The sequence below is a fragment of the Egretta garzetta genome, unplaced genomic scaffold, assembly GCF_000687185.1.
Source record: "Egretta garzetta isolate BGI_Z169 unplaced genomic scaffold, ASM68718v1 scaffold360, whole genome shotgun sequence".
Taxonomy (NCBI): domain Eukaryota; kingdom Metazoa; phylum Chordata; class Aves; order Pelecaniformes; family Ardeidae; genus Egretta; species Egretta garzetta.
The window spans coordinates 1,120,659-1,146,832 of record NW_009258261.1 but is presented as its reverse complement, the minus strand read 5'-3'; the positions used below and the strand labels follow the sequence as shown (position 1 = coordinate 1,146,832).

At 42.5% G+C, this 26,174-nt stretch overlaps 1 protein-coding gene across 1 annotated transcript; it reads left to right on the top strand.

Annotated features, from left to right (window-relative positions):
- Window positions 1-26,163, top strand: UGP2 (UDP-glucose pyrophosphorylase 2). The gene is made up of 10 exons (XM_009642061.2): window positions 1-62; window positions 5,651-5,778; window positions 6,329-6,436; window positions 18,736-18,921; window positions 20,385-20,518; window positions 21,170-21,467; window positions 22,556-22,753; window positions 22,939-23,181; window positions 23,635-23,739; window positions 25,052-26,163. Exons 1-10 carry the CDS (start codon window positions 44-46, stop codon window positions 25,157-25,159), a joined length of 1,527 nt encoding a protein of 508 aa, XP_009640356.1. The 5' UTR covers window positions 1-43; the 3' UTR covers window positions 25,160-26,163.
- Window positions 26,164-26,174: the final 11 nt, after the last annotated feature.

Sequence of the window (26,174 nt, the reverse complement as noted above, 5' to 3'; positions counted from 1 at the left end):
TGTGCTTGAAAGAGCAAAGTATTTATTTTATTAAAGAGCGAAAATGTCGTCTTTCGCGAAAGGTAAGCCGATGTGCCTTGTAATTTTTTTTTTTTTTTTTTTTGGACTCCTCAGCTGTGTATGCATAGATCTCTGCTTTTTTTTCGAGTGTTATTCGTGCGTTGGCAGCGGGGCCTCTGCCGGTTCTGCTCCCCTCGGCTCGCTCGCCTCGGCGGACGTGTGGCTCTCCCGTGCGGTACGGGCGCACGGTGAAACAGGGCTGTTGTACCAGCAGGGCTCCTACCCGCGGCTGGCGCAAAGGCAGGATCTGGAGTACGCAGGGGAATCTTGCAAGCACCAGTTTCCCCTCTCCGCTAAGCGGTCTGTTAAAGTTGGGGGAGAAAGAGCACTGAGATTGAGCGTCTACACTTTTTTTTCAGAGGCTTGAGTGTATTTTGGCGTTTTCTGATCCCAGTAGGCTCTGGCGCTCTCCTTTACTCTTTGCATGTGTGAGCGTGTGTGTACGTGGTCTGAGTTTCAGATTCCTTTATTGCGAAACAGGGAACCAGCCCACAAGAGGTCATTTCAGGAAGAAAAATGACTTTGGTGCATTGCTGTGGCAGTTTTCTTTCCCTCCTTTCCAATATTCCTAATGGTGCGTGCATCCTTTTTGTAATGAAATCCATGCCTGTAAGGTTTCCTTAATATAAATCCACGCAGGCCTATCCACAAATGTGACGCTGCCTATAGAAAGAACACGAGTAGGTCTTTTGCTGTACGAACTTGGTCGTTGCAGGAAACCGAGGGCCTTCGCAGGCTTTGGGAAATCAGCCTTGCTCACCCAGTGGATGCCTAGGAGCGTGCAACACTTGCTGTGTAAATGCATCAGCTGTCTGCAAATGTCCTGTGGCACCTGGGCAAAATGCAGGGAGCTGAAGGGGGGACATGTTACAGCCACACTGCTTGACTGGCCGCTCTGCAAGTTATTAAGATAAGCCCCTTCTTGCTGTGAAATACATTACAAAAATACGTTCTGAACTGCTCTTTTTTTAATGGAATTGGCTTATCTCAGCCTACTGCTGAAGGTAGCCATCTTGCAGGCAAGTGGTGTTATTTATGAAACTGAAAGCTGGAGAAACCTATGTAAAGATCAGAACCAGTTTTTAAAATACGATCAAGGATTTGACAATCCTAAAAGCTTTTTTTTAAAAAAAATGTATCTGCCATCTAAGTGCTCTTTTATCAAGCTGGTAGTACTAACGCATGTTGCCAATGTCCAGTGATATTTTTAGCACGAGGATCAGCTGCTAGACTGAGAAATCCAGCTGCGTCTGACCGTAACACCTAAACTCTTGGTCTGCGCAGCTGGCGAGAACGGCTTCCTAGGTTGCAAACTTCTGAGCTAGCTCAGGCTAATCTGCTTGTCTGTTAAGGAGAGAGGGCGTGCATAGGTTTCACTTCACGTATCTTTCAGCCCAACATATGTTGACAAGTTTTGCCTCTAGTAGTAGAAAAAGATTAATGTTCGTAAAGGCTGAGTGGGTATGTTCAGTTCTAAAAATCAAATGAAGTAATATTTATTAGCATTGCGCATTACCATGTGGGTATTTAAAGAGGTTTTTTATCCTCGTCGAGGATAGAAATTGCCTTGAACTTTCAGCAGAGTTGGTGGAAGTTAAGGCATTTGCTCTGTACCCTCGGCACAGAGTTCAAGCATAGAGCATTTAAAGTTCAGCTGCGTGTTTTAACTTACTGGCCACCCTTCTTGATTTTTATGCAAGTAGTCTGGCTCCAAGGAGACCTAAATAATTTTCTGCCTCAGGTCTTTCTGTGTGTGTACTTGGATTGCAAAAGTAACTACAATTCGTAATCCTCAGCCCAAAAGATCCCCAGTTTTTTTCGTGAGAAAGGGGACTTCTTGCTTGACTTGTCCCATGACTCCTTCCTGTGCTGGGACCTCCTATACTGAGTATCAAGGCAGCAAAATTATCTTCTGAGTGAATTAATGAACAAAACTCATCAATCTTAATGCATTCTCCACTCTTAATGTAGAATAAGGGGAGGGACAGCAGAAAGGAAATACGAGCAAACCCCTAAGCAAGCAGGGTCACCGCTGTTCTGTTGTTGTGCAGTTTTCCTGAGGACATCTCTCCCTTATTTTGTTTCTGATGGCGGTCAAAGACCTCCTTTTTATTAGCTTGATCTGAGTTACCGTATTTTGTTTTTTCATGTATCCGTTATAAAGCTACGTGTCGCAAACCTGCAAATCCTCTGCCATATGCTGTAGTTCATGCTGTGAGGGCAGGGGGCAGGTTAGCAGTGAGAACAGAGCACAAAAGCGTGCCAGAAATAACAGTGGGGGCAGGAGGGTTTGAGTGAAGCTCTCCACGTGTCCAACACCACCACAAACTTGATTAAAGAGCTCTTCTTTCTCTGCTACTTGAGGAAGCACTTTCTACTGAAGACATTAAAATAAGATACCCTGGGTGGTCAATTTTGCAAAGCCCAGTGTTTTCTGAAGCCTCAACTATTTAGTCATGCTCTTCTGTTCTGTGCTAATTTCCTGTGTGGGCTGGTCCCCCGAGAGTCTTCCACTACCTTATCCCACCCTTTTCTTCCTTCAGATGAGTGTTCAAGAATACTGATCCCGTAAAAGTGGGCTTAGGCTGAAATCTGAGGTGGTGGTTGTGAAATAGCTTGGAAGAGGCATTTCTTTTTAAAAATAATTTGGGAGTTTATGGCTGCGTGTACCCTTGGAAATCTCTTCCTGCAATTATCCAACACCCCTGCCTCCCGTCTGATTTTTAGAAGCACAATAACTACTTTTCATTATAGCCTTAGGAAAACTTTACTTGCCTGTAGGAAATAACTTCGTTCAGATACGCAGTTGCGCTGGCTTTTCTACTTCCTCATTGCTGCTAGGCTGAAAAGGGAAATAAACCTTCACTCGGGCTGTTAAATTTAACAGTAGCTCATGCTAAAGGACTGCAGTTGTCTTTCTGCTAGCAGTAGGCTGGGGTGCATAAATAACAGCTTCTTCTCCAAAACTGAGGGGCAGCAACACAGGAACAAGTAGAGCCTAGCTCGTTCATGCGTGGAGCGGAGGCACCGATGCTGCTGTTGTGATCTTGCTTTGGGGAGCCTTTAGAGAGTGCCATAGGTTCCCATCCAGTTCAAATCCTGGTGGACATCTCTTAAGATAAATGCTGAAAAGCCTCTGCCTTGCAATGGCATGTTAAAAGCAGAAAAGCTTTGAGTTGCTGTTTCTCTTGGCTGCTTAGTTACAGTATTCAGATTCTCACGTATGCAGAATAGATACTTTCCCTGCACCAGGCAAACACTTGTTTTTATGGACTCCAGCCATGTCCTTCCTCTCTCTTTCCCCAAAATAATAATAATAGTGCTAATAGCACTCATAATGCTCTCCCCAAGCAACCGTGCCCTGGCATGTTGAATCTAGATGGGACTGAGTGGTTGCAGTAGTTGTTAAATGGTCATCGTAAAGCTTAGATATTCTCTGTTGCTAATGAAGGGTGCAGCCATCAGTGCTGGTAGCTTTTGGCGGTCCGGGTTTTGGTGAGAAATGCCCCATCTAGCTGGCTGGTCTGCGTGCTTGGTGCTTGGGGTTTGGAAAAAGCAATAGGTTTGCTTTCCTTCTCTGCGAGGACGTTGGTGATCAAATGCATTTAGCATTTGCTCATTAAGCCTTGGAGAATTTATAGTAGTATAAAAAACTGAACAAGCTGGGACATTATCGCACATTTACTTTTATGATGGCTTTTTCTTTTGATTTGCTGTGATGTTGCTTAATCTCTAAATGCTTTTATCTGGTAGATACAAGTCTTTTGGCTAATATGAGTGAACAAGATTTTCCTACTTATATGGCAGCCCAGGAAAGTTGCTAGCTGGCTCTGCCTTACTTAGCCTTGACGTGTTTAGCAGCGTGGATGGCGGTCTCTGTTGAATACTTGATTTTTGCAGATTCTTCTGAGATGTGTTGCATCATATTGGGAGGTTCACATGTTTTATGGCTGAGAACTGTGAGAAATGGCCACTGCTGTTGCTGTAACAGAAGTCATGTATTACAACATGTTGCAGGGAGGATTACAAACATCTGACAGCATCTCCTAGCAATTGTTTCTCTGGAAGTTTAAACAGTGTTTCAGCACGCATCAACCCAAAATGTGTGAATGAAAAGACGGTACTTCTAGCAGTTTGGTGTGAAAGTATTAAGCTGGTGTAGACCTCCTCGTTTTTCTGTAGGAGGAGGTGCTTCCTAATGAAGAGCTGTCCCTGTTTTTACATATTTGACCTGGAAAGATATGCCTAACGGGCTTTCAACTATTACCTGTTTTAACTACTAAATGAAGCATTTGATTAAAAAAAGAACCGATTGCTCACTGCACCGCTCATCTTGAGCTGGCGTTTCCCCTGTGTTGCACCGCACACAGTATGGGCGCTGCAGCTCTTGTCTTTTTTTTTTTTTTTTTTTTTTTTTTTTTTTTTTCCCCTCCCCTACCTGCAAAACAATGCAGTCAGGAAAATGGCTTCTGTGGGCTTCAAAGCAAGGATTAGATACTGTCACTGAGTCTGAGGCTGTAGAATACTTTGCTTAATAAAATAAAATAAAAACTGTATTAAAATGAACCGCCTCTGGCTTTCTTAGACATTCTCGATAGAATTGCTTTTTAATGCATGCTCTAAATAAGTAAACTTTAAACACAGGTTCCTCTTTAACAGTATTTTCTGGCAGGATCACTCTGTTCACTTGCAAAGTTTCCTCCCGTACCTTTTTACACCAGTATTCAGGGTGTTTCTAAAATCCAGCTATATTTGGCAATACATCACTCTCTGTGTTACAGAGAAGTGATTACTTAAGGGATTTGGCAGAAATTAAATTAACTGAGGTCTTTAGAGAACATACTCAGAATGTCTTTTGAGAATGCACTCGCTTCAACTGCTTTCTGCTGGAAAATAAAGTCATGTTATCTCCCGTTTCTTTCTGCAGTGTGGACTTTACTGTACAGAACATTTGTGTATTTACTCTTTTTCACATTTATGGAGCTTATTGCTTTCAAAAGCAAAACAAATGCTGAAGTGATAGACTAATTTTCTAGGTTGCTTAGTAACTGAAGTGCATGCTGTAGTGTGAAGATAGTCATACGATAAAGTAAGGGAATATTTACTGGAACAAACTGAAGATCGTGTGAAAGGGCACTGTATAAGTAATTAAAGCATATGTTTTTATTTGCGTGTGTGAACAGGATACCCTCAATCACAATGTTCTACATAACAGAAATTTTTTTAGTGAAAAGCTTTTTCACGCTTTTACTTGCTAAAGTATGTTGATGCGGTAGGATGTGAATTCTTTGACTCTCTAGCAAAACAGTGTACCACTGTCGATTTTTGGACACTTCTTGAGATGGATCGTTGGTCTTCTGGGACTTTTTCAAGTTTTGAGAGAAGGGTGGTTGTTCTGTGGCACCAATTTAAGGTCTGTTCTCCAAGTTACTAACAACAAAACCTTCAGAATCCTGGAGTGCTAGCACAGTAATAAAATGAGACTCAATTATGTGAGTTTATTATTTTTAAAAGAAAATTGAAGACTATTTGTAGTCTAAGTTAGTTTTCTTAATTTTCCCTTAACCCATGCTTTTTATTTTTATTTAAGATTTCAGCAAAGCAATGTCTCAAGCTGGCACTTCACAGTTTCAGGAAGTCATTCGACAAGAGCTGGAGTATTCCATGAAAGTAGAACTTGATAAGATACTTGCGACTGCATCTTCAAATGAGCTAGAGGTAAGGAGCATGATGTGGACACAATTCAAGGCATGAGAAATTAGATGCAGGGAATTGAGGCAAATTTTATACAGGGCTACAACTCACAATACCTTGATCCTTATTTTTAGGACACTCTCTGATCCAGTGTGGAAGAGTAGCCTGGATACAATGTCAGTAGGAGACTTCTGGTTCCATATAAACTGGTTGACAGAGTTATTATTAAGTGTTTAATCATATTTAGTTATTAAAGGTTCTATGTAATCTTTAATGCATTACAGAAAGGGAGGGTAAAGCTGTTATCCTAAAGATAGTGCCAAATTCTAATGGTTGTGATTTTGACTAAAGACTTGCCTTTTAGGTATCCAAGTTAATTTTGTTCCTTGAGTTTTAGTGGGAATGAGCTTTTGGTACCTTTTAGAACTTCACTTAAATTTTAGAATGTGTCTACTTCAGTGCTGATAAAATTACTCTTGTGACTAGGTTGTACTTCAAGTTTGTAGAAATGCTTCTGTGATTGAACAGGTATGTATTAAATACCAGTCTTAACTAAAGCATTTCTTCTTTGTAGCACACAAAAAAGGACCTGGAAGGATTTAAGAAGCTATTTCATAGATTCCTACAAGAAAAGGGACCATCTGTGGACTGGGGGAAGATTCAGAGACCTCCAGAAGATTCTGTAAGTTGCGATGAAGTGACAGTCTGTAGGGAACATAAAACTGATAATCGCTACTTGTAGCAAATGACATAGTCGCCCATAGAATGGATATAACTGCCATGGTTCTGTAAAATCCTGTAGGACAGCACTTTGGGTTCTAACTGAGAAACAGTTATTTATTGACATATGTTGTATGTGCTCCCAAACATCAGGTCCTGCTTAACATACGTATCAAGTTCTTTGGTGTTATTTTGTTAGCTGTTCTTTGAGCAGGGGAACAAAATGGGACAGATGCCTTCTTACCATTTGGTAACTGTTCTGGAGTAAATGGTAACTTGTGTTAGAGGGGAAGTAGGTAGGGCCCTTGTTGTTCCCCCTTCCCTCCTGCCTGTGAAAGAAGGTTGTTCGTCTCAGATGAGACTGTCTCCAGCAATCCAGTCTGCTAAATAATTTGAAAAGGACATATGGCAAGTGGGCTGGGTTATACAGCTCATTTAGCAACTTCTGTAATTTACAGCAGCTCAGTAAAAGCAAGGAATCTGAAACAAGTAGTTGACTGTGGGGTTTTTTTGAATGTAATTTTCTAATGTCAGCTGTGTTGCTGTAACTTATAACCTGCCACTTGAGCTGCTGCTGAAAAAGCACTAAATATTTTTTTCAGCACTGTTTAGTACTGAAATAAACACTTCCTATTAAACCTAACCTCATTTTATTGATTCATCTGTGGCCTTAGGCTGTCTTTTGACTCTTGCGTAGCTAACTCTGTAGTTGTGCTACGAATTCTTGTTTTTTTCCAGTGTAGCGATCTTGGCATATTGCGGGACTTCTGTGTCCTCACACATTTGTGGTTTCTCTTAGCCTCTCTGTGGTGATTCAATCGAGGCTCTGTTTCCAACTGAAAGGCAGGCTGTCCAGTTACTTCGAGAACAGATGCGGTGCTGCTCTCTAAAGCATTGGAAGAATGACGCTGTTTTAGAGCAAGTCTAGGGTTTTTCCAAAGTTGAGTGTTTTCTTTTAACTTCAAAAGCATGTGATGTCTCTCTCCTGTACTGTAACACTGAATGAAGTGTTGCTTTGGGGAGAAAAAATCTACCTTCAATGAAGAAGCCAAGGTGAGAAATTTGAGTTCTATATAACATAACTTACAAGGAAGGCTGAAGAAAAGGGGGATGCTTTTAGTCTAGAGGGGGTGAGACTCTGGGGAGTGATAAGTCTTTTAAATATGTAAAAAGGGAGTTGCAACAATGAAAGGAATAAACTGTTCTCTGCGTGAAGATAAAGCCTGGGATTAAATGACAGCAATTTGATGTGAGTGAATGGGCTGCTTTGTGGCGAGGGAGACCTCTTGTCTATTTTTAAAATTTTGTACACCTTCAGCGGAAGAACTTTCAAGTTGTGTAAAGAACTGAAAATTATGGGGTAGGACATTGGGAGCAAATGTCAAACAGGAGAGTTATGGTAAGACACTGAAATAGACTAATGGGAGATTACCAGGCAAGGCGAGCTCTGTAAAAAAGGAAGTTAGGCAAAGGTCTAACTTAAGGTCACAGAGGGCTGAAAGGCGGGCAAGATTGGGCAGAGTATCTCTCTTCTTCCTCATGGCCTGCACTGGCTCATTCTCATCTGTGTCCCTTAGCTATGTAGCAACTTTTGACCAAAAAGGAAAAAAAACAAGCCTAAAACAATAAAACTCCTGCAAAGTCTGGTCACTTTGGCTTACGTGAGATGCATGCATGATCTTGGAGAAAATTTTGCTTCCTAGCATGAACTCCAATCAAATAATCAGACTTCATAAATGTCGCAGAAGAAAGCTAGGGGAAAATTACCCGCAAACAAACGTCCTTCCATTCCTCTTGTTTTAGAGTTCCTTGGAAAAGAGAGACTTCCTGATCTGACAGGAGGTGGGTCGAGTGCTTTCAAAAACTGAGAGCAAACTTAAATGTTCTAGAGTACTTTTTTCTTTTTCTTTTTTTTTCTTTTTTTCTGACCATGGGAGTTCCAGTTTCCTGCCAACCTCAAACCCTACTTCTGTTTATCCCACCTCTACCACCTTTTTATTATATCGATCATGTAGGGGACATACCGTGGAAAGTAAAAGGTGTCTTACATGAAACCTTTTTTAAGTGACCTGCAGTATAACTTCTCCCAAATTATTCTTTGCTGAGGGGTATGAGTTGTGGAATTATTAGATAAAAATTGATTTATTCAAGACCAGTATTCCAGAACTATCAGTATAACTAGTATAGGTAAGAACAGTAGGAGATTTAGAAGGGGTAAAGAGTGATAATTTCAGAAGGGCTTCAGAATAAGGACTGCAGTACTGAGTTCTTTGGGACAGGTATCCATCTGTGAATATGTGCAGATTTTATCTGAGTGCTTTTGTTCAGCTCTAGTTGAATTGTTTGGGTTTTTTTTTTTTCTTAGCTATAAAATCTCAGTGTACTCTCCTCCTGGTCTTGTTGGAACAGCGCAGAGGATGGTACACACAAGGCTCATTCAGAAAGCTGGTTGGTGATCTTGCAAGTGATGTATAATTGCCTGTTGGGACAACCTTGTTTTATGAGGTAGTGGGGTGCTCGGCTGCTTTTGAGAATCTTGCACTACAAGTATCATGGCCTAGAAAGCAACAACCTGCTCTCCCCAGTGTGAATTTATTTGCCAGTTTGGGAGAATTGGTTTGCTGCTTGATCAGTCCAAAGCACTGAGAATTCTGGCACGTGTAATCTTTAGCTGATACCTAGTGGAGCTCAAAATATGTGTTTAGGTGTATATGTGCATGTGTGTATGAATGTGTGTGTGCATATACGTACAGACATATGTGCGTGTATATCTATAAAAAAAATAAAAGCACCCAAAAAAGTACCAAAGTGTGGGGTGGTTGTTTTTCTGTTTGATTGTTTGTTTTTAACAGCTTAAAAAAGTTCATGAATAGTTTATTGCATTTATAGGCTTTGTCTTTTAATTTTCTATTTTATGTAAGCTACTTCTGACTTTTAGATTAGGCAGGAAAGGTGTTTCAGCTTTTGCCCAGTGTCACGGGACTGTGCTATACAGGAGCAGAATTTCTGATCAGACTTCCATGGGTCATCCATTGTACTTGTTCTTTGAATGTAGTTTTCTGTTCCTTCCTGAAGCATCTACTGACAAGTAAAGGCTCCTGTCAGTAAACTGAAGCAGAAATGATTGTCTTGTAATATTCCTCCATTTTTCTCTGCAATGGGAGATTTCATCCCTGACCTCCATGTTTTCAGTGTAACAACTCATACCCATGGGCAAGCAAATTGTAAGCTCCAGACAATGGTAATAGAAGATTGAACCCCTTCCACACTATATTGGTAATCTTGGGACTTGTTTTTTCCTTCCAGATGCTTTGCTTCCATGTGTCCAAAGGCTTACAGTGATAGCACAGTTAGGACTCGTTACTGTTACAGTCTTCAGAGAAGAAAGTGTACTTAGAGTGCTGGTTAACAAGAAGAGGAGGTAAAGAATGTGGACATGGCCAAGTGTAATTTAATCCTGTTGATGTAGATTGCAGTGATCCGTTTGTTTGAGTTGGAAGTGATAGCAAAGTTCTGCTGGGAGGCCTCTGAGGGAACTGCAGTGATCAAGTTAACCTCAGAGTAGTGATGCAAAACCTCATCTAGGTTGCAAAAAGAGTATCTGAAGCAACGTGAGTGTGAAAGGAGCTTGTCTATTTAATAGAGGGTTTGTTTCCCCAGTGGTTGGATTCTTGTCTGCAGCTCAAGTTGTCATCTCAATAAACCATACCATGAAGGAAAAGAATGACATGCTCTTACTCCAAAGCAAAATGTCTTCCTAATCTGCAACTCTGGAAACAGGTTTTAAGGATTCACTTGGAGCTATTTTTAAACTGTCCCTTGGTGCTGAGTAAATATTTCCCCGTTGTTCTGGAAGTGCATATTGACTAATATGGGTGTATTCCTTTCCAGTCTACCCATGATGACAGCCTTGATGCTCATTTTGTCTGTCTCTGACAAACTCTTCAAACTTCCTTGCAGTAGGAGTATGCTGAAATCTGTTAGTCAAACTCCCAATGTTGGCTCATGCAAACTGTTCTGAAAATCACTTCTGTGACATTGTCTGCAAAACCAAAAGCAGCTAGATATGTCATCTTAGAACAATCCCAAACCACAGTTTTGAGACACATCTCAAACGAGTAACACTGTAGTCATGCATCTGTAAGCCATGTCATTCCTGCCTGGTTTTGTTCCCAAAGTATTTCCCCATCAGCACTTAACTTGTCAAGTCTGCTATTCCAAACCCTTAGAGCTAAGAATTGATTTTTATTACTGTGGAGCACTGCTTATGCTTGTGTACATGCTCATATGTGATGAGGTAGTTCTGCATGTTAGTGCCTACACGTGACTGGAACTGCTAGATGATAGCACTGGCATCTGGCAGTCCTGATGCTGTGAGGATCCTGCTTGAATTTGAGTTCTTGAGATTTGTTATTCTCTGAATTAAAGACCCTTCTAGAGCCAGGGTTTCATTGCCAAGTTGTCATTTCCAATGCCTGTGCCAAAAGAAACTGAAATATTTAGTGAGGCTAAGTTATAAATTTTGTGTTGTAGCTGATGCAACATCCAGTGAACTAAATCCTTGATGGAGAGCCTGGATGGAACCGTTAACTTCATCGAGATTTTCCTCTGAGCTGCATGAGCTAGTTTCAGACATGATAGTGAAGGCATAAAAGGGTAGTTGGCACTTTAGCAAAAGCCAATGATTTTCAGGCAGTCTGGCCGTAAACTGAGTGGCAGACTTTCTTCTTTTTGGAGAGCTGTATTCTGAGTGATGCAAGAAGAACGTAGTGAGACTTGAAAGTTGAAATAATTTTTTTTGGCTGTTCAGACAGCGTCTGAACATTGTGGGTGTGACTCACATCCCACCCAGCTAAAGCTCAAACCTAAATATTTTAAATCCATTTATAATCTTAATATGGAGCACTACTGACCTTAGGGTGGACGGGAAGTGGTGGCAGGGAGTAAGGATCTAGTCACATCTCTCTCCCGAACTGTACCCAGAACCAGGTATAAATTGCTCTAGATCTCATTGGGTTGTGAATAGTTAGTTAAGCTTTCTGATGTACCTTTGGAACATTAAAATCAGTGTTTGTCATCTTTTTGTTAATGAGAAGAATGGTTGTTTTTAACAGTGTGTACCCAGCATGAACACAATATTTATTGTTGACAGCACACAGTGAGATTCTGCTTTTTGCACACTTAAGCTCCTGAATGCTTCTAGGAACTTTAGAATGAAGTTCCTGCATATGTTGCCTGAAATGGCAGCACTGTGTGTTTTTTCTGGGGAGCAATCTTATATTGATGGCATGTGGCTACCCTGACCCTTGAGTAGCTAATTTCAGTGTTGACCTTTGGGAGATGAGGGTCTGTGGGTACAGGGATCATAAGGATCAGTGTAGTTACAGAGTAAAAAAAGTGCCTAGTAGTTTGGGCAACGGTCTCTTCAGATAAGAACTGAGAAAATGTGTGCACGTGTGTTAATTCTTCTCAGTGTGTGCTTGGAATTGGATATCTGCTGTCAGTTCCTACATTCATGACCCCTTGTGCTGCATCAGCTGTTCCTGCCTTTCTGACAAATCCATGCTGGTAACTTTCAGGATCTTTTACCTGTGATAGTTTGTTCAGATGCATCCTGCAACACTGAAATGCTCTATCTGTGTCCTGCCTCTCTCATTTATTCTGCGTGTTTCCTTCTGAAAATACAGCAGAATAAATGAACTGAGGATAGAATAAACTAACTATGAACAGATGGTATTCCTGAACGGATATGCATTTGGAATAAGAGAGGGATTGTACTACATCAAAAAGCTCCAGTTCTGTTTGATTTTTGCACATTAACATTCTGCAAACCTGCTTATATCAAAGATCTTTGCATAGTATCAAGAAGATTGCTAAAGGATTTTCTTGTATGTAGTCGTCTTTTTAATGTAAAGGAAGGGTAAAAGGAAGGAAAGGGATTGCATAAGATGCAAAGGAATTCTCCTGCATGAAAATCATTTTACCTCAAGCTAATAGAATGTGCTTCTGTTATTCTTGTCTAGCACAGCCATAGCTGTTGTAAGGTAGTGCTTAAGGTCTAAATTCTCTTTGTGAGAGCTTGGTATGACTGGTGAAAATGGTGCAGTTCCCATTTGGAACTGGAATAGTGCAATTCTTTGTATCCTTCTTTTCTCTATCCTCCCCCAGCTTCCACTTAGCAATAAATCTCAAATGAAAAAAGGTCCTGTTCTGTTAAAGGTTCCTTTGACTTGTTCTGGATCTGCAGTGAGTAGATGACCAGATCTGACATGAAAACCTGTTGCTACAGCTCAGCTGTAGGCATTAACTGGCCTCCATGACCTTCAGATTCTCTCCCTCACACCTGCTTAATTCCTAATTGCCTCAGGGCAGTGAGCATGCGTGGCAGCATAATGCCAGTGCAGCACCCCTCCTGCTCTGGGCTGCCTGAAGCAGTGCTCCGTGGGAACAGATGAAGTTGTCTTATTTGCCACGCAGTTCTGTTAGGGATTGCTGAAGTCTTCACAGGGGAAGCATGGTGGATGCTGTTTTAATAGATGAGTTTCTGATAAATGCAGGCAGTGCTGCTGCCCTAGCTTCAGTATGTGTTATTTCGGTCGTGCTGATGTGCTCTGTTGCATGAACGGAGACATCTGGGGATGCTAAGGCATCGCTGATGCAAGACCAGTCTAGCGTACGCCTCTCTTTGGTTGCAGAACTGCTTTGCTGATAACTAATTGCTAGAGCTACTGTTGCTGCTGTCATTGTGCAAGTGTTTTGCTTAGGTCAGTTGCTTCTGGTTTATGGAGGGCATGTATGCAGCAACTTTGGGTTTATTGGTGACAAGCTTCATAAACCTCCAGTGTTTCCAGGTCAGCTGTAGCTGATCAGCAATCCCTTGAGGCATGGTTACGTGAGCGATAACGTTTTTATTTGTTTGTCGTGAAGATTGCCGTAGAAGCTTCTGTTTGAGTAGACTTCATAATCTGACCTTTTTGTCCAACTAAGGAAAGGCACTGTGTGTATAATCTGTTTTCCCACTTCCTCATACCTGAAGCAGCTGGCTTTTCTAGTCCTTATTTACTGTCATCTCTGCATATTTTCAAGAGAGCCTTCTCTAATTCAGAGTATGCTTGTGTGTGTACACACAGCACATACGTAGACGATAAGCCTTGTACGTATATGTTCTGTTTGTTTTCTGGTTTATTTTTTTTTCTCTAAATATTAGTCTCCTAGTTCTCTGCATCTCACTTCCTTCTCAGCTAAGTTAGAACAACTGCAGACTTGAAAGCTTTCTCTGTCTTAATTTAGCTGAATAACTCTATTGCTAGTCATAAGTTTCCTGATGAAGGGCTGTAGTGTTCCTCTGTAACATAAAGTGCTTGTGTGGGCAATCCGAAATGGTCCTTTTTGAGATCAGTAGATGTGAGTATTTAGGAAGTGGCTTCGACACGGTGTTTATCGAGGTTGCCATAGCTGCCCCAACTTAGTAACCTTCTCATCCTGGTATTTTTTCAACAGCTGTTTATGCATGTGGCAGAATTATGTTGGAAACCAGGATAGATGCAAGTGACAAGTATTTGTAGCTTAGTAACCTTTGGATGACATGAACATAACTCAGGGCCATGGAGAGCAAGCTCCATGCTTGCAGAGGAGGAAGAACAGTATTTGGGAACGCCTAGAGAAATGCAGGCTCCTGCCATCGCTAAATGGAGAAGAGCTGGGAGGGATATTTTCTTCAGACCTCACAGGCGGATAGGTCCTGTTTCCCACCTTACAGCTAGACTTCCTTATTAAGCTGCTGTTGTTGATCTGACTTCTCCAGTTGTCCACCTCCCACCATTTCTGGTGTGGCAGAAGGAAGAGTGCAAGCCCTGTAGAAATAGTGCAGCCATTAGTAGGCTGGGCCTGCTTCTATTCCTCTTCACCTCTTTAAGGAGCAGGAAACTTCAAGGCTGGTGTGTCGCGCATCTTTGTGGAGAACATGCAACTTCAAAAACAAGCAAGTCAACAGCAACTGGTTTGTTTCAAGATGTTTCACATCTTCCCCATGTAACGCTACAACTTCACATAAGTGCAGATCTTGCTGTTTATTTGCCAAAACTCTGAGTACAGTTAAACTTTTAAAAAATATTTTATCTTCTGCATTAAAAGAGGCACAATAACAGATTGCTGCCTAAACACATGAACAAACTCATTTTGTACATCTCCTAGGATGCTGAGCTCCCAAATCTACAGGCACACACACACACACAAAAAAACCCAAACCAAACAAATCTGTTAAGGGCCTTACCCCAGAGAGACCTAAGGGCATCAGATGTTGCTGGAGGAGCTTGTGGTTAGGAGCTGGTGCCTGCTCCCCAGGGTGCAGCGCCGTGGCGCAGGGCAGAGCAGCCTTGGCATGGGGCAGACCTGGGTGTAGAGCCAGATCCCACCCCAGCCCTCCTGGGAGCTGCTGCCAGGCTGTTCCCGTCCAAGAAGGCAAGACATTCGGGCTACACCATGATGGGGCTTTTATCCCGGGGCTCAGTCACACCTGAACTGCTCTGGAGCCACATTTGGCTGCTCCCAATTTTGCTTATCCTGGATTACACATCTTTTAAACCTTTGCTGAAGTAGGACTGTGGAGATGCTTCCAAAATGCTGCTGATAAATTTAAAATGCAGAGAGGAATGTTTCCAGAAGATGTACTGGTCTGACATTTGTGTTACTGGGTATCACTGTTATCTTCTGCAAAGTCTCTATGCCTGAGCCCGATGGCAGAGTTTTGTACTGGAAAACTGTTTGCCTGGTGTTTTATTTCCTGTTATGTCAGGTCTGGTTTAGGGTCTTCTGCCCATCTGCCTGGGGACTCCATTTCTAGCTGTCACCTCATCTTCCACCTTCTTCCCTCTTACCAACCTCAGCTGTCTCTTACTTATTTCAACCTTCTGTCATCTTTGGATGATGCAGTTGAGCAGAATTTATAACCTGGGGGCAGGAAGCTGCACCAGGGTTTGGGGTACAAAAGGGAGAGTTGGCCAGAGATCATAACCAGTAAATCTGAGGGTGGCCATGGAGCAAGGCAAAACCAGATGAATATTACCCTTCCGATAACAGTATTTCATACCCTGTCTGTGTTTTTTGGAGTAATAAATGGCACAATCTTGTTATCTCTAGGCACTGTGTGACTAATTGTGAAGATGTGTTTGTGATTAGAACAGTTATTTAATTTCTTGATACTGCTAGATAAAGAACCTTTTTGCCTAAAACGAATGCTGTAACACCCTCGCATGAGAAAGCTGGAATGGGAAGACCTTACCATATTGCTTCCCTAGCAAAGTGGTCCAACTAAGATACCTTTTGGTAACATATTTGGTCTATAATAGGAATTTGCATAAATTATTCTTAACGAGTTGTGAAGTTATCAGTCAAGCCACGCATTTAAAGCTGTCAGCCTTTTAAATGGAGGGATCTTGCAGAGCCGTTTTTAACCAGCTAGTTAACAAGGAAGGAGCCCGTTTTTAATTCTCAGTTAAAGGTAGCAGAAATCCAGAGCAATTGGTTTGATTTAGTGTACTTTTTATGTGGCTCGCTTGAGTAATGCATTATTGTCTAAGTGTTGTGTTTTATTTCATAATCTTGTGATGCAGTGTTGAAACTGAGACACTGTCAAAATGCTGGGACACCCCCCCTCCCCCCCAAAACCGTGTTTGATAACTGTCTCTCTCTTAGGTGCATGAATCAAATAGTGGGGACATAGGTAAACTTCTAGGGATCAAAGTGCTGGTTGTCCAAAGGTTAGCGTTCAAGTTAAAGCCTTGGCTGCCAAATTTCCACTCCCGTGTCCGTTACTGATCCATGCAGATTTTACTGACAAACCTGTGTTCTTGTCAATGACTAAAACGGCGTGTTGCTTCTCTGGCTAGCACTCCCTGCAGATTAAATGGGAAATAGCATGCCAACATCACCTGCTTTGTTTAATCAGTTAATTTCTTTCTCTAAGGAGAACTTACTATTAGCAGATGGGTTTTTTTCTGAGCCATGATAACTCCACATTTACCTTCTAGCCTGCTGAAAGAGTGAAATAAAAACTGTTTAACTACCATGTCTGTGATTGTGACTTAGCTGGAAAGTGGTAGCTTAAACATGTAAGATTTTCCTTTTCATTCTTACTCTTACAAACTAAATTTGTATTTATCTTGAATGTGACAATAACTTTACGCCTAGGCTACTCTCTGCATTACTTCTAGAGCCCCTTACCTGCATGTGCTGTCTCAGGGGTTTTTGGCATAGGGAACCTCTGCTGCTTTTGAAACACAGAGAAGTTCAGTTAGGTCTGAACTTACTTGGTAGGTAAGAATGGTTAAGAGCATGTAGATGGAAACATTTCTATCTTTAATGTATTGGTTAAATCTTAGTATAGGGTCATGAGCGAGTCTGGATCTTCTCTTTTCTCCTGGGAACAGTATAGTCTGGGGGTACCTGTATTCCCAGTACCTGCCAGGAACAAGCAGCAAAGTTCCTGGTATTTGTGCAGAATGTAGCTTTAAAAATTGCATAAGAAAGTAATTACTAGGCTTCCTGATCAAGCCTCATAATTTTAGTTGCATATCTTGGGTTTGGTGGGTACACATCTCAAAACTATCGAAATTTGTCTTGTTCCCCAGTAACACTACCCACTGAGCCAAAAATTCAATCACAATGTTGACATACATTTTTGATGTTCAACAGCTGGAGTGTTTCAGCAAGGAACCTGGTGCTATTCTTATATTTAATATTTTCATATTAGTTAAAAATATTTTAGTGAGAAAGTAGGGCTTTCAAGTTAAGTTATTTGCTTGCTTTTTTGGAGCACGTATCTTGCGCACTGGGAATTTTTTCTAAACGGAATGAGTTTAAGCAGTTGCATCGAGGTGTTCTTCCTGGGCCAGTTTCCACTGTTTGAGTAATGAGAGTTTAGTTAGTCATTATGCTGTAACTTGTGGAGTGATCTTATCTTTAAATACATACCATAAGCTTTCCAGATCTTGCGTAGGGCAGAATTACCCTAACGTGAGTGATCTGCTCTAATCTGCTGCCTCTGGCGTACTGGAATGTTGGAATTGTGCAAACTCTCCTCTCTGCCCCTGCACATCCGAGTAAGAAATAGGACTTTTGTTCCAGTGCAGTGTGAATTTCCATTTGAACCCCAGCCTGACTTGCCCAAAGCAAATACAGTTCTGAAAACTACTCTGCATGTATTTGTTTTTGGAAATCAGCTGCAGATATTACACACCCCTTATCAGAAGTAAAATAATTTTCTTGCTGCTAGAATATACACAGCACTGAAACACTAGGGCTTTTCCTCAAAAGAAATTCTCTAGAAGGGCAGGCTAAAGGATACTTGTATTGATTTTGCTCTAACAGTTTTGGCATGATACTTGTTGCATTGTTACCTTTGTTTCTCTGCCTTGGGTGCTTTGGATTAGCAGAGAAGCAATGCCTAATGCAATGCACACTATCATTACAAAGCCTGGTTTTGCTCTCCATCACTAGCCCCAAATGTAGCCCTTACTCTGTTTTTAAACCTGTAGGATATAGCAAGGGAGAAGACTTTCTGCACGGTGTAATGTGAGCTGGATGAACACATCCTGAAAATAGCAGGATAAGAACTAGGAACTTCCTTCCACTTTGTAGCACGCTATTGGGAGAGATGAATTATTGTATCGGACTAGTAGTTAGAATAAAAATTGGTTTAAACCCAGTCAAAGAACTAAGTTTTTGCTAAGAATGTTGTCTCTGACAACCTCAGAGCAAAGTGTCAAAAAAAAAAATCTGCTCTGAGTTTAAACTGCTCAGGTAAGAGAAGTTCTATGTCCTGCAAGCAGAGCCTGTGTTGTTAAATTGTGGTCTGGCTGAAGGGGTCGTCTTACTGGGGAAGGGACGGAGATGGCTCACAAGGAGACGCCCTCTCCTGCAAGGCAAGAGGAGGGCGATAAGTGGCATTACTGGCCTGCCTTCTTCCTTACTATTCCGTTTCTTCTACCTGGAAGAGCAGAGTCATTTTTTTCCTCTGGATGAAGCTGATTGTGCCTAGTGTCAAAGTCTATAGTAAGAGAAGAGGTGGTTATAGCAACAAATTGGGTTGTTTGTTTTGTAACAGATCAGGTTATTGTAGACTCGTTTTTGCAAACGTTCTTTAGTGTTATAAATCATATACAGAAGTGTGGGTATTGTTGCCAAATTTTAAGTTTTGGAAGGTTTTTAGGAGAAAGCTATTTCCTTCCAAATATCTGATTGCTGTTTTGTTTGGTTTTACAGATCCAGCCCTATGAGAAGATAAAGGCCAGAGGACTGCCTGATAACATTGCTTCTGTCTTGAACAAGCTGGTGGTTGTGAAATTAAATGGCGGCTTGGGCACAAGCATGGGTTGTAAAGGCCCAAAAAGTCTTATTGGGGTGCGGAACGAAAACACCTTCTTGGATCTGACAGTTCAGCAGATTGAGGTAACTTTTGATGGGCTTTTCTTTCTATGTTGGAGGAAGCAAGACCCACTGAGCTTCTCATGTGACCCTTTAAGAAAGATCACAGTGGAGGCTTGCCAAGAGGAAGAGAGGGAAAGGAGGTCCGGTCACAGTGCTCGCGGCGAAGTGGAGAATTGCTTTGGGAAGAATGGGCGTGAAAGGGATGGAGCAATCGGCAGCACGAGTGTAGTTCAGCCTGCGCACACCAACCCAGACAGTGGTGCCTGTGTCCAGAAACACAAGCAGTCAAATTGTAGAGCTGGCCTGGCGTGGCTAACTCCTGGGGCTTGTTTGAGGGGCCTCTAGGTGCAAGTTTAAGTTTAGCTTTTTAAAAGCTTTTTTTAATGTGCATTAGAACAAAGGTCTTCACAGCAGCTCCAAGTTCCGTGTTGAATTAAAACTCACGCTGGAAGTGATTGCTGGCATTTTCCTCTGAAAAGTAACAGCTTTAAAGGAAATAACAGCTGCTGGTGTTGAGAGAGGGCATTTCAGCTTATGTTTTTAATGCAGAATATCCCCCTTACAGCAGCTAATTAAGACAGTCATTACAGTAGGAAATTGGGTGTGCCTGTTCCATAGTTTCTGGAGCTCCAACAATTTTTGCCTCAGTGTGGCATTTCTGCAGAGCGACTCTCCCATGTATGTTAGACTGTTCTATAGCAGACTTGAATTTATATCCAACTAATGCAGGCCTAATCCTTTGGTGCGGTGGGTGCTTTCTCGAAAGGGTCATTGTGGAAGTCTCCGACTCCGCCAGGGGGTAATGATCCAAACACTCCCCAGCAGATGAGGGTGATCTGATACACAAAGCTTAAAACTCACTGAAGTATCTTTCTTTTTTTTCTGCATGCTCTGTTTTTGGTGGAATGCTGTCATGTTTTCCGATTTTTTTTTTTTTTTTTTTTTGCCTTTGCTGTGCTGTGCGCATGGAAATGCTCTTGTGTATTTCAGCTCCATTCTATAGATTCCCAAGTAACTAACATGGTGACATTTCATTCATTATGTACTCTTGATAACATTTTCCATCTCAAAGCCTGCCAAGAAGGCTCAAAAGCGCTTACTGTGCACAGAAGGTTTTGAAACTTCGTCCTGACAGATTTAAATAATTTGAGGGGAAACGTGCCTTTTGTCATCAACAGTAGTCTAAAATTTAAAATAGAATCATTTTGTGGTGTCATGCTTTTCAAATTTTAAAACCTGATGCAGATTTAAAAACAAAGATTAATTATGCATTAATTAATGCAGGCCTTATCTTTACTGCTTCCAAGGATTTGTTTTCCCTTACCTGATTTACTATCCTTTCTGTTGGCATAAGCGCATCTCTCTTTTCTCTCATGCGTTCATTATTTCCAGTATGTTTTATCTAATTTCTTTCTCCCACAATCAGGTGTCAGGAGTTAAAGCTAATAATAGATGCTGAACTTACCATTTCTTTCCCATCTCAGCATTTAAACAAATCCTACAACACCGATGTTCCTCTTGTTCTCATGAATTCCTTCAACACTGATGATGACACGAAGAAAATCCTGCAGAAATACAGTCACAGCCGTGTGAAGATATATACTTTTAATCAAAGCAGGTATCAAAAAACTTCGCTTGGGGTGAAAGGAAAAACTAGCTTGCATTTCTCTGTATTCCAAATGGTGTGGGTTTTTAGTTTGAGATGCTGAGGTAGCAATAGTGTCTTATGTTCAGTCTGTATTCTGGGCCTCTTTGAAGGACTGAAACATCAGGGTGTTAAGCAGAGTCAAAGGCAATGTATCAAAATTAGGGAGAGGGGGGTGGGGGAGGCACAATTTCTGAGAAACATATGAATAATGGTGTACTGGGTGCTGGCCACTCGGTTCCTGAATTTGCTTTTAGGGTACCTGGGCTCTGGAGGGAGGCAGAACATGGCTTCCTTGTCAAGAACAAACTCTAATCTGAAGTGGCTGATGATGTCCGAGGCGTGCTGGGCATCCTCTGAACCTGCGTGTCAGAGAAAAGTGGTTTTACAGCATGGTCAGAGAACTGTGGCTTTAAATCCTTGGATATGAGAGCGCATTCTGCAGCTCAGCGATAGCTCAGTATTTGGATGGGCCTTTCAATTCAGAGTACTTGACGCTAACCGAGAAAGCATCTCTTCAAAAGCTGTATGAAAAAGCCCATGTAGTCGCACCTTTACTATTGTATTTTGGTTTTCTTTATGCTAGGCCAAGGTTGTTGAGAACTTAACCTGTTGTCTTTGCAGGTATCCTAGAATTAACAAGGAAACTCTGCTGCCAATAGCCAAGGATGTATCTTACTCAGGAGAGAATACAGAGTGCTGGTATCCCCCAGGCCATGGAGATATCTACGCCAGTTTCTATAACTCCGGTCTGCTGGATAACCTTATCGGAGAGGGGAAGGAATATATTTTTGTATCCAATATAGATAACTTGGGTGCCACTGTGGACCTTTACATTCTTAACCATCTTATGAATCCACCCAATGGAAAACGCTGTGAATTTGTCATGGAAGTCACAAACAAAACCAGGGCGGATGTGAAGGTAAATAGTGGTGCAAGTCTGTCTGGGTGCCTGGCATGTTGGTGAAAATCTCAGCCTCCTGCCTCTTCTGTATGCGTGAATTCAGACATACATTAAATCTTCCCATAGCTATTTCAGGCGCCATTTAACACATCAGCTGTGATCTAATTTGAGAGGCACAAAATCAGCAAGTTTTATGAAGTTCTAATTCATGGAAGAAACTGGGTCTAGGTTCTGGGCAACAGCAGACAAGGACAGCCCGGGCCTGACCAATTACTGAAAACACAAGTGATTTCCGCAGGGTGCAGGTCACAACCTCTGTACCTTCCCCAAACGGTCACTTGCATGGGGGAGAAGTTTGGGGATGGTAAAAGCCGAGCTCTGAGGGGTGGGATACAGCAGTTGTCTCTACTGACTGAATGCTGCCGAAGCTACTTACCCAGCTGTCAGGGTGTGCATTGCACAGCTCAGCTTGGCGTGGCTGCCACGCTGCTCCCGCCCTGACGCCTTGGCTTTGTACAAAATCCACATTTTGACAACTTGTCAGATGTTTATGGCGTGTATCAAATGTTTGTAGCATGCAGTAACTCGTCCTCTAACTGTACATTGCCTCTGTTCTTCAAAATATGAGGATGGGGAGGAAATGTGATTTTTCTCTGTATTTATTAGATGTTAAGAAAGCTCTGACTTACTCCCATAAAACCACAGAAATGCACTGTAAGATGACAGTTACTGAAGCACCACTTGTTTCTCTGCTAAGTGCCACAAATACAGAACTGTTAGATTTAATTTAGATTTTCCTCTGTAATCTAGCAAAGTACTGCTGAAGGTGATTTTTTTTGACAATGGCAGCACTCGCAAAAGATTCTCAACAACTTTCATGGCAAGAATTAACTGTCTCGGAGTGCTGAAACATGATCGTTTGACAGTTCTGACTGTACTTTAACCGTGCTCTATAATTAGTAACCTGGTAGCTGGACACAAGCAACATGTTTTCACTGAAGTTCATCTTCAAATGCCAACAAAACAGTGCGTCCATTTGGGGTGAGGGGAGGGTTTCTCTGGCATCTCATGAACAGGACTTGAAACTGCTTCTCTGACCCTTGCAGGGTGGTACGCTCACGCAGTACGAAAACAAGCTGAGGCTGGTGGAGATAGCTCAGGTCCCAAAAGCACACGTGGATGAATTCAAGTCTGTGTCAAAATTCAAAATATTCAATACCAACAACTTGTGGATTGCTCTGTCTGCAATTAAAAGGCTGCAAGAGAAGAACGCCATTGACATGGAGATCATTGTTAACCCAAAGGTAATCAGCTAGGAGGATTTTAGAGAAAATGGACGCAAAAGAACTGTTCATTTCTAGGTAACTAAACAGACTGCTGCCCTCGAAAAGGAGCCAGCCTGTTGGTGAATGCAGAGCTCTGACTTGCGCTCATCTGGTTCTGAGTGCCGTTACCTGCTGGTCGTGCTTACCTGAGTTTTCTCTTCCAGACTCTGGATGGAGGCTTGAATGTTATCCAGTTGGAGACCGCAGTTGGCGCCGCTATTAAGAGTTTTGAGAACTCTCTGGGGATAAACGTACCTCGTAGTCGTTTTCTGCCTGTTAAGACCACGTCAGATCTCTTGCTTGTGATGTCTAATTTGTATAGCCTTAATGCTGGATCTCTAACGATGAGCGAGAAGCGTGAATTTCCAACAGTGCCTCTTGTCAAACTGGGAAGCTCTTTCACAAAGGTAAACCCCTATAATTATACTTTGGTTTTACGTCTTTGAATAAAAATACAGTCCATAGCAATAAAGAAGTTAAAAGTGAGGTTTACTTTACCCACATCTGCCCATCCCGGCGTTCCCTTTTACTCTTTGTAGAGAATGGGGAGGCTGCCAGAATGCAGACTGCTGAACGTGTGCGCATAACGTCACACTGCTGTTCCGTGCTCCTTCACCCTGTCAGCCGAGGAAACGGTGAATTGGGTTGTGTCTGTGTCCTGCTCTGGTGGGATACTGCCCTCGCGGCTCCTCGTAGTTATCTCCGACAGAAATGACAAAACCACGTTGCTTTCAAAGTAGCAACTTTTATTATAGCAGCTGTAGATTCCAGAAAGATCCCTGAAAGGAGTTTTCAGGAAGTGCTCACGCTTAATCCGGAGATGGATTTAAACTGTCCCCGTTATTTCCTCTCTCCAAAAGGTTCAAGATTATCTGCGGAGGTTTGAAAGTATTCCAGATATGCTGGAGCTGGATCATCTTACGGTGTCAGGTGATGTTACATTTGGAAAGAATGTTTCATTAAAGGTGAGTGTGTACCTGGGATGCTCTTTCTTGCAATGAACGTGACTGATCTCTGCTGCTTGGTAACTGATCCTGCCTAGGTCAGTGCCTGTTCGCAGGGTCCTTGGAATCATAGAATCGTTTTGGTTGGAAAAGACCTTTGAGATCATCGAGTCCAACCGTTAACCTAACCCTGCCATCCCACCACTAAACCATGTCCCTAAGCACCTCGTCTGCCTGTCTTTTTAAATACCTGCAGAGATGGGGACTCAACCACTTCCCTGGGCAGCCCGTTCCAATGCTTGACAACCCATTTGGTGAAGAAACTTTTCCTAATGTCCAACCTGAACTTCCCCTGGCACAACTTGAGGCAATTTCCCCTCGTCCTCTTGCCCGTTACCTGGGAGAAGAGACCAACCCCCACCTCACTACACCCTCCTGTGAGGCGGTTGTAGAGGGCGATGAGGTCTCCCCTCAGCCTCCTCTTCTCCAGGCTGAACAACATGGAAGCACTCCTAGGGACTAACTGTCCCAGGGACTGCAGAGGCCAGCCGCACAGCAACCCTTACGAACGCACGCAAGGTGTTACCGGGATAGCTGCTCCTTGGGGTAGGCCCAGGTAGAGCTGAGGCGGCTCTGCAACCCTCGGAAACACCACAGATCTCAGGGCTCTGTGTTCAGAGCAACGCTTGCGTCTCTGCCATTCAGCTCTACGTGGCGTGCACCACCTCCCCTCCGGAGCTCGCTTTGTAGCCACAGGCTCCTTCTCACCAATTTGGGGTTCTTGGTTTATTAGGAAAGGTTGGAGCTGAGCAAGTTATCATCTCTCAAACTCTTCCTCGGGCTCTGGCAACTCCTAGCAGAACATTGTCATGGTCCTGTAAGGGTCTAGGCCAGTTTAGCTGCTGACAGGGATCGGTGCCAGGTGGGGCTGCAACAACTGGCACTAGAGGCCAGCTTAGGCTGTTGCATGCTCACACGCGTGTCTGCCCCATAGCTCTGATGGGGACCTGTGCCATGACAGACTGATGGGGGCAACATTTCTGTAGATAAAAGCAAGCAGGTATGGTAAGAGCACTTACAGAAAGCGTGCATCTTCAAAGGCGGCATCAGCTCTGCTCGTATGCTGATAGTATCTAGGATGCTGGTAATTACGGTGTTTCCAACATCACTTGGTTAAAATTTCTGTTGAGGGGATGGGAAACCTATGCAGAAACAACCAACTGAATGCATCCAGGATCTGGCTGTGCTGCAGCTGACACCTGCCTGGTCCTCCAAACACTCCAGCTCCTTCCACGAAGTTTCTCATCACTTGTTTTCTCTCCCGTAACTCCAGGGAACAGTTATCATCATTGCAAATCATGGCGACAGAATTGACATCCCGGCTGGAGCTCTACTAGAGAACAAGATTGTATCTGGCAACCTTCGGATCCTGGACCACTGAGCCAGTGCCAGGGCACGGTCGGTTCTGCAGGCTGCTGCGCAAAGCCAGCCTCCTAATGGAAGAACCTTTTAAGCATTAGAAATATTAAGTACACAGAGGGCCTATGCTTTGTCATCTTCACAGTACCCTGCAGTATTAATTTACAATTAATTTCTCTTGCTTATCTTTTTAAGCAGACACATAGCGCAGTGGATGTGCATAAGTAATGCTTCAGTCCTTAAAGAGAGTCTGTAACTCAGTTAATATAACCTTGAAGTGCAATACTGTTTGTCTTGAGGTAAGATGGACAGATCTTCTTTGAAAAGAAGTTAAGAGGCTCGCCTCTAACATTTAGTAGTTTTAAATTGCTTGTAACTGCAGAAATAAAGCTGTGAAGCAATACATGTGGGACGACATGGTTAGCTACTCATGTGACCTTTTATGAAGTGTAAGTGGCAGGCACAGTTGAAAACCAAAAGTTTCACTACTGCTAGAGGGGCTGTTAAAGCCCTTGTATTTCACGTGCTCACACACATCCCAGCCTACAGCCCTCTTCACCCCCCCCACAGCCCTCACGGGGGATGTCCTGTCCCAACCATACTGCAGGATGCTGGGGTAAGGCTGGCAATACCTCCATTGCGGTAGTGTGAGAAGTAATCGTTGCTGTTCCAAACTCGCCCAAAGAATCTAATACTTGAGAAAAATGCCTCGGTATCCATGCGTGGTGTTTGCTTTTTCACATCCCATTTAAGACTGGATCTCCTGTCAAGCTCTTAATCCCTGATCTGCCCTCTTTTTTTTCAATAAATGGATCACGTTGACTACACCCATGTTCATATTGTCACAGCCATGTATGTTAATTTATCTTCTCCTGAGTCATTTCTAAATTTGTACAGGAACCGAAATCCCTGTCCTGATGACTTTTGATTTCTTAATGTTTCTCTTGTATTTACATGCAGACTTTATTTTATAAGCTTAGTATAACACTGGTATGTATCATTAAAGAAGTTGGTCTTTAAAAACAACTGTGATTTTA

What these genes read in the sequence shown, in the direction of transcription:
- UGP2 (XM_009642061.2), top strand. An exon ending in CATCTTCAAATGAGCTAGAG is followed by an intron (nt 5,779 to 6,328) that starts GTAAGGAGCATG and finishes TCTTCTTTGTAG; the next exon opens with CACACAAAAAAGGACCTGGA. An exon ending in AGATCATTGTTAACCCAAAG is followed by an intron (nt 22,754 to 22,938) that starts GTAATCAGCTAG and finishes TTTCTCTTCCAG; the next exon opens with ACTCTGGATGGAGGCTTGAA.